The sequence below is a fragment of the Cnephaeus nilssonii genome (genome assembly GCF_951640355.1).
Source record: "Cnephaeus nilssonii genome assembly, chromosome: 1".
In the NCBI taxonomy this organism is placed as follows: Eukaryota; Metazoa; Chordata; class Mammalia; order Chiroptera; family Vespertilionidae; genus Cnephaeus; species Cnephaeus nilssonii.
In genome coordinates this window covers 54,658,001-54,670,181 of record NC_137072.1, presented here as the reverse complement: position 1 = coordinate 54,670,181, position 12,181 = coordinate 54,658,001, and the positions used below count along the sequence as shown (strand labels likewise).

The following is a 12,181-nucleotide window of genomic DNA, read 5'->3' as shown; positions in this document are numbered from 1 at the left end:
TAAAGCAGGATTTCTGAGTTCTTGAAAGAGAATGACAAAAATCAAACCACACTGACTGGCTTTGTCCAGTGGGGCATTCTAATTGACTCCCAAGTCATTAATCAGTTCCCAATCAATCTATTTTGCCAGCAGCAGGCAGTTAGGACTCCATTACCAACCATTCATCATTCCATATCCTAATTCACTGCGCCATTAGCCACGGATTAGGCCTCTGTTAGAATAACTCAGTGCCAGTTGCTAAATGCAAAGAATTTTTGTTACCTCTGCCATTGGGATCCCTTCAGGTGGTCGACACTGGAGCAAAACTTCCTGTTCCAAGGATACTTCCTTCCCCAGGGGCTCCTGCTCAAACGTCTTGCGTAGATCTGGAAAGCGGAGGCAATGAAATACATGACAAAGCTAATCTGCATGTATTCATCTATAGAAAGTGCAATAAACTTTTTCCAGTTTTTTATTTCATGTGCCTTTTTTTAAACCACATGTTGTCAATACTGTACTGCCACCTGGGTGACTATATTCTGAGTGGTGGAAATTATGAAACTCAGAGATTATTAACAGTTCCTACTTTAATCTTCACTGGAATGCTTTGAAGATCATATTAACAATTAGTGAAATTCTTTCCTTGCATTTCATTATGATGATGATGATCATGTTTTTAATCAAAAGAACCCCATTGTCATGATTTTTATACATACAGAGTCTTTATGTACATAAATATTTTCCTCTCTCTTCACAATGAATAATATTAGAGTTGTAATAACTCTGATATCTTTTGATCAAGAGCTCAAAAGCAAGTTTAAAATCAGAATGCTGGAATCCTAAAATCATGAATATAACCTCTTGAGGTAGCTCACACATGAGGCAGGGGAAAGGGTAACTGTTCGAAAGAGTCTGGGCATCTCTCACTATAGAATAATGTGGCTATTCTTCAATTAGACAATTAAATAGTCTTTTCTGCCCAAATATACCAAGTACCTAGTTATGTATTTATATAGTTGTAGTTGCCATTGCAATATGGAGACTTTTAAAAATTATTATAGATGGACACAAAAATGTTAGAAGCTAGCTTATCATTTTAAATACCAACGTTAAAAAAATAAACGATTCAGCCATAGCGCTTTGAAGCAGCACACCAAAAATTTTTATTTCATACTTGTATAATTCAGCTCCTTTCAATAAAAAGTTATTGGAATTTTTATCCACTTCATGTTAATAAAAACTAATGTCTCTGTCCTTTTAACTCATATCCCTGATAAAAACTTAAGAACTTAAAAGCACCATTTTAGCCTGTTGAACTAATAAGTAAAAACCCCAAAGCTCTAGAAGTATATACCTCTGTCTTTCACGGAGCTATCAGAAAGCACCATCTGGAAAATGCACTTAGAAAAAAATCTATTGTTACATACTTGTCATTTTGTTGAATTTCTTGGCAAAAGAAAACCTTCAAGAGCTTAGGGTTTGTGAGAAAATTATGAATGTGTGTGGGTCTGAGGTAAGACAAGAGACTTTCCAAATAGTGACAGAATTTCTGTCAGAAGGACTCTTCTCATTGGATTATCCAAAAATTGAGTATATTGTACAAGTGAGCATTGAAAATCCACAGTTATTAAAATGGAAAGTTATCTAAATCATGTCCTTAATTTACACATAAGGAACATGTTTAGCAACTTACTCAAAGCCTCACAGCAAAATAATGGATGCTGCATTAGAACGTGGTGACCCCTGATTTGATACTTATTTTGCCATCCCCACACCTTTAACATCTCTTTTGGTTAAGCCATGTCCTTCCAACAGAAACATTAAAAGTACTCCTATTCTTTCTCTTCTGATATTGTAGCTTCTCTGTTTCAATCTGCATTAAGATAACAATTTTGGTAAAATACTAACTACTAATAGAAGTAAGAGCAGTAATGAATACATTTTATGGGATAAAAGGTTCCTGACAGAGTATATCTACTTTTTGAAATATAATTCTGAAAACATCCATCTGATGTGGGGGAGAGTGAAGACATGATGACTGGAGTTAGTTCTCAAATAATATTTTGACTCCCTTCTGGTAAAATTTATTAGCATATCACACAATGAAAGCTGAGAATGAGAAAAAGTAAGGCACATATGTATCTAAATAGTCAAAACAAATTACTTTAATATTTGTTAACTAGAGGCCCAGCGCACGATTCAATCGTGCGGGTAGGGTCCCTAGGCCTAGCCTCCTGCGATCAGGGCCATCTTCTGCCTGTTCGCCAGTCCCCAGGCCCAATGCTGCCTCCGCCGCCGCCACTGAGCTGCCAGGCTGTTGGGATCCCCAGCTCATCCCCAGCCGCTGCTGCTGCTGCTGGGGCTTGAGGCGCTGACGAAGGGGAGCACGGCAGGGGATCCGGGTGCGGACAACCAGCTCCCCGCCTCCGATGGCAGCGGAGCTGGGCAGGGGATCCGGGTGCGAACAACCGGTTCCCCGCCTCCGATGGCAGCGGAGCTGGGCAGGGGATCCGGGTGCGAACAACCGGCTCCCCGCCTCCGATGGCAGCGGAGCTGGGTGTCCAGGGTGTCCGAGGCAGCCCCCCTCAGCGGCCGCCAATCCAGCCGTTGAGAGGCGGGGGGGGGGGGGGGGGGGCGGGAGTCCCGTGCCTCTCAATGGCCGGATATGCCACCCCGAGTCCCGCCCCCCAGCCTCCCACTGCCCAATCGTGGGCATAGCGGAGTGATGGTTATTTGCATATTGCCTTTTTATTATGAAGGATTATCTACTTAAGGTAAACACTCTACTAGGTGCTTAGGATGAAGATGTGAAAGATACAGAATCAAGACGAGAAAGGTAAGTAGAGATCTATTTATGAAAAGCCTTTCTGCCATGCGAGGGAATGGAAAACCCTAAAAGGTTTCTAAGCAAAGGAAGGAGATCAGATGTCATATTGCCCTCCGTGTGACAGATGGGTTGAGACAGAAAGTAGTTTGGGAACCATCTGAGTAGACCACAAGGGATGATCAGGTCCTCTCATAGTGAACAGAAAGAGGAGAAAGCAAATTCTAGAAATAAAGAGATCACACATTCGAAAGAAGACCTAGGTGTTTGAAAAGTGCCATGAGGCAAAGATAATGCTATATTTCTAGCTATTGCAATTGTTAAGTTGGTACCATTATTAAATACAACTAATGAATTGAGCAGCAAAGCGAGGAGAAAAAGGAAATTAATTTTGTCCCATATTCAGTTTGGTGTGTCTGTGGGATATGCAAATGGAAAAGTCCAGTACATCCAGGTTACGATTTCTCAACCTCAGCACTGTTGATGCTTGGCACTAGGTAATTCTCTGTGCATAGTACTTAGCAGCATCCCTGGAATCCATCCATTAGAAGCCAGTAACACCTCTCCCAGCCGTGACAAAATAAATTGCTCCAGACAATTCTATGTCTTCTGAGAGGAAAAAAACAACAACGCACCCAACCTGAGAACCACTGGATCTAGAGCTTGGGAGAGAAGTCGGAGTAGAAGATTTGTGCTTCGTTGTCTAAGAGATAGCTGAAGTGCTAGAAACAGATGACATCACAGGGGAAAGACTGAAGCATAAAAACAACAACAACAACAGCAGAAAACACAGGACACCAGCATTCAAGAGCTGCCAGTAAACATGACGTGGTGCGAACCAGGAAGTAGGTGAAAGAAGCAAAGACAAGTGTCAGAGGAACCAAGAGAAAAATAAAGTTTTAAGAAGATGGGAGGCCAACAGGACAAATATAGCAAAGAATCAAAGGGGAGAAGTCATTGGCTTGGGAAATTTAGGAGAGACCAGAGTAGACTCCAAGCTGTGTTGAGGGGTGGACAGGAACTGGGAAAATGACCATTATGAGAAGTTTTGCTCTTTTGTAAAATTTTATGGTGACAAAAGTCAGCAGCACCATTAATGGAGGATGGATTTGAATGATGATTGTTATAATTTTTCTTAAAATATAGTGTAGTTTTTTGGCACAGTTTTTACATTCCTGCCCCGTGAGGGCACATCTTAGGAGGATCCTTGCTTCCTAATTGAGCATACCAGTAATGACCATATGACAGAGGTATGTACTGCAAGAGACAGGTTTAACTGAACTACCGTGGAATACCATATAATTATTTTGTTTTAATGGTTTGACTTCAAACTCACTATAAATATTATCTAATTTCTAAAATGATCTCACATGTAACCCTCCACAAAGCAATACTTCTTCCAGAAAAATCCTTTTAATTCCTGCCATAAAACTTCCTTTCTAGCTTTCAGGTAGAATGATGAGCTTAGAAAATATTGTGGCTGCCCAGCACAGCAGCTGCTCATTTCAGTATGCCTCCATATTACTCTGCAAGCAGAGGAGGGGTAACGTTCTAAGCATATCCTGTATTGTGGGAAGATGTGATAGAAGGCAGGCCCAATGCCTTGCAGGCAGAGAGAACACACGGGTGACGAATGAGTAAGCATGAAAAACGGACACTTGTCAGCCAGGCATTAGATGTAAAACAGAACAGTTCAGAATAATGTGGGCACTCCTGTCAGGAAAAAAAGATGAATTTCAGCCCTTGGAAGACCTTTATGATTCTAAATTTGTGCTTTCTTTCCATTAGTTCTAGGGCCACTACCAAAATAAGTATAAAGTCCTTTCATTATAACCTAGATGACTTTTGCAAAGTCAACTTGCCTACCTCTGATTTGGTCATTGATTCCACCAATTAAAAGAAAAAACAGCTTTGTCATAGGCATGCGATTAGAGAGCTGTTTACTTAGGAACATGAATATTGGCTTACTAAATCCATAAAGAGAAATCCAATTAGCAGGTGTAGAATTAGGCCTGAAATGATAAGGATTCCTATTTACCATTTACACAGTAATCAAAGAAAGGCTTTTAGAACACAAACACATGTGTGGGTGCAAACAATGTCTCATTTTCTATTAGAGAATTCTGATGCATTCAATGATTTTTTTGCACAAGAATAACACTACAGTTACAAATTTTTTATGATGTGGAATACCTTAATTCATGGCATTCTCCAAATATGGACTCTGCTCGTAGACAATGTGGTAAATAGAAAGGGAGATTAACCAGGAGTTCAAAGACTTTGTGGCCTTCACCTTCCTCATTTGTAAAATGAAAGGGAATGACTGGGTACTTTTGCAGGTCTCCTTTGTCATAAGAGTGTATGACTGAATAGACTAACATATAACATTGGTATATTTTAGGGGGGAAAGCTTATCCTTTGTTAAATAAAACACATCTTGGCTATATCTTTAAGGAAATATACCAATTATCAGTGTCCAATAGTAATAATAGAATAAATTATTATTTTTTAAAAATATATTTTTATTGATTTTTAGAGTGAGAGGAAGGAGGGGGAGATAAAAAGAGAAACATCTTTGTGAGAGTGGAACATCAATCAGCTGCCTCCTGCACGCCCCCTACCAGGGATTGAGCCCATAACCTGGCATGTGTCCTGACCACAAATGGAACAGGCAAAGTTTTTGGTGTGTGGGACGATGCCCAACTAACGGAGCCACAATGTCCGGGGCAAGAAATTATTTTGATGCATCTTTGAAGAGAACAGCTAATAATTTTCCTTTCAGGACAATTTTCATGGAATTTTTGGACACTTGGATAGACAGATATGGGTAAGGGTGTGACAATGGGAAAAGGGTGGGTTTCAGAAGATTCAGTGTTACAAAAATCAGAAAATTCTTCAGACAAATCCAAGGAAGAATCACAAAAGCAGATGAATCCTATATAATAAAGATGTAATATGCAAATGGTCATTACCCGACCGTATAACAACCAGATCACGGATCAGCAGGAGGGTGGGGCATTGAGCTACAAGTGGGCAGCAGAAAGCTACAGGAGGGGGCAGGGCAGCAAGCTATGAGGGGGGAAGGGGGTAGAGGGAGCTACAGGAAGGCAGGGCAGCGGGTGGAGCGCTACTGGAGGGCAGCAGTGAGCTACTGGCGAGCTACTGGCACACGGATTCATGCGCAGGGCTACTAGTATTAAAGGTTGGAGGATTATGAATGCATTTGGGATTACTTTGAGAAAACTAAATTTCTGTCTCCATGGAGAGATGGGAAGAGAAATGCCTACTCAAAACTGCATGCAAGAAAGCCACCATGTCAATGTGAATATTTATGAAATGGGAAGAAAATCACATCCCTGTACCGAACCAACATCCCTCAGGCTACTTTGCTTAAAAACATGTGACAGGGTGAGTGTGACCTACACTAGGAAAGTTGAGGGTAGACAGGCCACAGCTAGAGTATAATGGGTCTTACTACCATCCAAGCTCCCCTGAGCCCTGCTGAGTTTGGAAGGAAACTAGAGAAAAAAAAAAAGCAGCAAAAAGGTCTCCCTATGGTGCAGCAGGCAGGTTGGTGATGCTATTGTCTTTGAAAAAGATAATAAACCTGTTCTTACTCCAAGTTTTAAAACATTATTTACATTTATTAAAAATTTACATTTATTATCCCATCAGCAATGCTACTTCATTATGCTGGACTATTTATTAGAATGAAATATTTTTTAAAAGACAAAATCTTGGCGACATGACAGACTAATACTATGAACACAAGAATTCTCTCATGGGAATATTTCAATAGATATTTCTAGTGGAAATTAAATCTTAAATTCCACATAATAAGATAAATAAAATATTATATTACTAATGTTGGTTGTTTTTAAATATCAGAGGGTTAGGTGAATATTAAGAGCTAGTAAATCTGAAAATGTTTTGGAAGAATATAAAGGACAAAACACATGTAATAAATAATTACAAGTATTTCTATTTTTGTTACTCAGAGAGTTCTGGCATGAAAGATGATTAATAATATGAGTGAATTTTCAGTATGTCATGCTCTTACATAATTTGGCCATATAACTCATAAACCATAGCATGTTATATTCTTTACTATTCTTATGGAATTTAGGGTTTATTGCTGTGTTTTCCAAATCTGAGTCATGACTCCTTACATATCAATTTAGTGTATTAAAAACCAGCATTAAAATATGAAATTGAATAAATAGAAGATGTCAAGGTATATAATACACAGTATTATTATATACATATATATGTACTAACAGCCAAACACACACACACACACACACACACACACACACACACACACAGATCTGTGTATATTTGTATGTGTGAAGAGATGGGCATTATTTAGTAGATCATGATATAAACATATTTTTTTTATTGTAGATCACTGTGAAAATTATCTGAAAACAACTGGGAAGCAAAATAACATTGTGGTGGGGAGCAGGATTCAGGTCCTAACTCTACCACTTAATGAGGTGTGTGACCTTGAGCACATTGCTTAACTTCTTACCTTAGTTTATTCCACTGAAAAATGTCTCTGATACTAGGGACTATCATCCTATATAACAAAAGCCTAATATGCTAAGTGTCCAGTCATCTGGTCGTCCGTTCAACCAATCAAAGCATAATATGCTAATGATATGCTAAGGCCGCTCAACCACTTGCTATGACATGCACTGATCACCAGGGGGAAGACACTCCAACCTGTAGGTTAGCTTGCTGCTGGGGTCCGGCTGGTCGGGCCTGAGTGAGACAAGCTGGACATGCCCTGGAGCCCTCCCGCAGTCCCTCCCCAGCTGGCCAACCTCCTGTGTCCCTCCCCAGACCTGATCATGCACTGGTGGGGTCCCTTGGCCTGGCCTGCGCCCTCTCACATTCTGGGCTGAGGGACCCTCTGCCCCCAAGTGCACAATTTCATGCACCGGGCCTCTAGTACATAATAAGGTTATATAGGAAGAAGCACCTATAAAATTCTACCATCATGCCTTGAATATAATCTGTGTTCAAAAGAGAGTAATTCCCCCATCTCATCTTTTCCCATGGCATTAGTAAATTTTATTATGTTACACAAACATTAGGTATTATCATGCTGAGAAAGAGTGAAAGAAAACAATTAGGAGTGTGGAAGGACTAATGATTGAAGGCGATATATCACAAAGAGAAACCCAGGGACTACCAGGCTGTGCTTGAAAAAAAAACACCAAAAAAACTGATTTCATCCTTAGGTTGGGCCCTGGAATCTATAGTTTTAAACATGTTTTTATTGACTTAAGAGAGAGAGAAAGAGAGAGGGAGAGAGAAAGAGAAATATCAATGTGAGAGAGAAACATTGATTGGCTGATCAACTGCCTTCCCCAACCAGGCATCAAGCCCAAAACCTGGCCAAGTGGAGTTTAACTGGGGCCCCTTCAGTGCACGGGCGACACCCATCCAATGAAGCCACACTGGCCAAGGCAGAATCTGCAATTTTAACTGGTCCCACAGATGTGTTTTATGCACAACACTAATATCTGAGAACCACAGATTGACTGACTGCTTATTTATGGAACACCCACAACATGCATGGCACTGTGATAGATCCTGCAGGCTGTGGGAGGCGGGAGCTTGGGAGCCTGTGGGAGCCAAGCCGACCTGCTTCTGCACCGTGGCTCTTGCCACCTGGTTTACAGTGAGTCCCTACTGGTGTTTCCACAGTGTCAATAGGACTCCCTTTTGCACAGGACGATGGCTTACATTGTCTAGCACAGGACTTGACATTTTATTTGTATCTAGAGGCCATAACCGAGAGAATGTTAGGAACAATCTTTTTTTTTTTTTTTTTTTTTTTTGCCCAGAAACATGGCACCCACATGATTTGTCTATTATTTTCTAATAGAGACATGGGTATAAAACCAACCCCTTTAACTTTTTCCTCTAGCTGCTCAGCTCTAGTTGTATGTTGCCATACCGGAATGCAGGCTTAGTGGATCACAGGCAGCATAGATGATTGCTAACAAAAATTAGTAATGTATCCTATTATGTAAAATTTTAAAATTGTTGTCAACTGCTTAAAAGTTTATCAAAATACCTATATGAGCAAACATTTTAAGGGGCAAAAAGTTAGTGGGTTATACTGGAAATGTGGACTGCCATGTTGAGGTATTGGTCTAGCACAGTGGTCGGCAAACTCATTAGTCAACAGAGCCAAATATCAACAGTACAACGATTGAAATTTCTTTTAAGAGCCAAATTTTTTAAACTTAAACTTCTAACGCTACTTCTTCAAAATAGACTTGCCCAGGCCGTGGTATTTTGTGGAAGAGCCACACTCAAGGGGCCAAAGAGCCGCATGTGGCTCGCGAGCCGCAGTTTGCCGACCACTGGCCTAGCAAGTTCAGTGCTGAGGGTGTCACAGTTATATTAATAGCTTTTGTGGCTTCTCTCCCACTTCAGAGATAATCCTCTGGACTTGTCCTCACAGCTCCTCCCCCTTCTGACTTTCAGACACTTGATCAGGAAAGCTGACCAAGAGGTCTCAGTGGCAGAGCTGTTTCTGTTAGTAGGATAGCATACGCAACATATCCTGAATTAGTATTTTATAATTATTAGTTTATGCTCCTTTACCTACTTTCAGAAAAAATGGAAGGCAATAAATGTCAGGACTTCAGAAGATTAAGCAATATTTCTCTTAAAAATGCAAACTATTAGCACCTCTGTCAGGAGAACTGAAAGTTTCTTGATGGCTGAAAAGGCACTTTGTTATTATTCTTGTAATTCCTGATGACTATCTATCTATCTATCTATCTATCTATCTATCTATCTATATATAAAAGCCTAAGCGATTATTCGACTGGTAGCTATGATGCGCACTGACCACCAGGGGGTTGATACTGAACACATAGGCATGGAAACATGGAACAGACTGATGAATCTCAGAGGGAAGGGGAGAGGAGGGAGGGCGGGAAGAGATTAACCAAAGATCTCATATGCATACTAGAGGCCTGGGTCCCTCAGCCTGGCCTGCAGGGCCTGGCTGAAACCTGCAATCCCACATCCCCCGAGGGGTCCCGGATTGCAAGAGAGTGCAGGCCAGGCTGAGGGACCCTACTGGTGCACAAATCCATGCACTGGGCCTCTAGTATGAAATAAAAATGTCCCCACATTCTTTTCTGAAGCAATATGTTTATTGCTACAGTTGCTATGTCTGAAAACCTGAAGCTCTTTCATGTACAGAAGTAAACTGTCAAAGGGGATTATGATCTGGGCTCAATTCTTGTTTTTAGAGTAGGAATGGCTGCCTTCCCTTTCGGCTAGTGTGCCCATAAGTAATCAATCATGATATTCTTCTCTGTAGTCTGGACTCAGCCTCAGGATCCTCCCCTGTGTGGGAGGCCACAGCTGAGCAGCAGTTAGCATTCAAGATGTGGTACATTTGCATCCGCAACCTAACATTCACTGTCCAGGACTTCCTGATGTGGGGTATGTCTGCACAGTTGTGGCTGTCTTTCTATCACATATTACATTGCAACTAAATTTCACTTCAAAAAGATGAACTAATCCCAGTCCATTGCTTAATTTATAAATCCTAGAGTTTTTTGAGGTCAAATATATCTTGGTTCTTAGCGCATTATACATCCTGAATAAATGCCAAATTCAATTCAATTTCCAAAATAATCTTCCATCCCCTATACTGAAGGTCTGAAGAAAACAAGTTCTCTTATGGTGCGATACAACGAGGACCTTAAGAAGCTAACTCACTTGTTCCAGATCCCAAGCTTTTTGGAAGTGTGCGACCCCATGATATGGGTCTGCTGAAGGAAGAGTGCTGCTTAGTGGCTTTATTTCTTGTAAATAAATTAAAAAAAAAACTTTTGTGCTTTAAAACAACTAATATTTATTTTCTCACAGTTTGGAGGCCAGCGATCTGAAGTCAGTTTCACTAGCCCGTAATCAATGGGTCAGCAAGACTGTGCTCACTCCAGATTCTCAGAGAGAATCCATCCACAGCTTGTCTCTTCCAGATTCCGGTGGCTGCCAGCCTTCCTTGGATTATGGCTGCATCCCTCCAGTCCCTGCCTCTGTGGTCACATGGCCTCCTCTTCTGTCTGTGTCAAGTCGCCCTATGCCTTTCTCTTAAAAGGACACTTGTAATGGCATCTAAGGCCCACCTGGATAATCCACGATAATCTCCCCATCTCAAGATAACTAATTTAAGCACATCTGCAAAGACCCCTTTTCCATGGGAAGTAAGATTTACAGGATCCAGGGTTTAGGACCATTATCCAGCCTACCACCAGGGGTTAAGAGTGTGGAGCCTGGATCCACATGCCTGGCTTTAATCCTGGTTCTGTACTTAATAAGGTTCATGTGCTTTGGTTTTCTTATCCTAAAATGAAGGCAATTCCAGTACGGATAGGGTTATAGCAGAGGTTAAATAAGGTGATACAGTAAACACACTTAAGTCAGTGCTGTTACATAGAAACCCTCTACAAATGTCCTCATTTAGATAACCACTCCATTCAGTCTCCATCAGCGTAGCTGTCAAACTTTCAGAGTTCATGGTTGTACTGATACTTAAATAAATTAATTACTTTATTTACTTATTTATTTCTACCAAGAGGCCACACTCCATGTATCAGAATTAAGCTTCTTGCCTCCCAAATTGAGCTGGTCTTGACAAAACGACTCTAGATTTCGGGAAATTCTGTACTTAGAAGAGATTCATGTGGAATTATCTGCTGCTGGCCATCTATACTCTGTGACTCAGGCCTGATCTTGCATTAAGCAAGTACAGCTGCTTTACAATGATTCACATTTTCCTACTTTCAAATTATTTTTCAATTAATTCTTCTTCATGCTTAATGAATAGAGGTGCTAAATACATTTTTAACTTTTTAAAAAATTGCTTTAATGTACTTTCAAAGTACTCCTCTAGTGAATAAAATAATTCTATGGTCACATATAGTAATAATACTTGTGTCATTAAAGGGGAAAATGTGCCTTTCTTTTAATAATGGTAAAAGAGGCTAATTATGTTGTCATAGTAGAGTACAACGTATGCTTAAATCACCAGATATGGCTGCTAACAGGAAATCACTGCTGTGAACAGACCAGTACAGCACATTTTGTGAGAACTAGATTAGTCTTCTGCGCTTTGTGAACTTATTAAAAGTGAAAAATGCCTGAGTTTAGGCCACAGAACCTTAAAAAGTTTATCATAGTCTTGTTTTTCAGGAATTGAGCATCTTACCTTTGCTGGATTTCTTTTTAAATCATGCAAATTTTTATTTTTTTCATTTATTTTTTAAATATATTTTATTGATTTCAGAGAGGAAGAGAGAGGGAGAGAGAGATAGGAACATCAATGATGAGACAGAA

The 12,181-nt window shown here is 40.3% G+C and overlaps 1 protein-coding gene across 2 annotated transcripts in view; it reads right to left on the bottom strand.

Moving 5' to 3' along the window:
• UNC5C (unc-5 netrin receptor C) overlaps window positions 1–12,181 on the bottom strand; it is a 388,870-nt gene that overhangs the window by 112,213 nt on the left and 264,476 nt on the right. For both annotated transcript variants that reach the window (XM_079773660.1, XM_079773661.1), the window contains one exon: window positions 262–365. In XM_079773660.1, coding sequence (XP_079629786.1) covers window positions 262–365 — 104 coding nt within the window. The remainder of the gene's footprint in view (window positions 1–261; window positions 366–12,181) is intronic.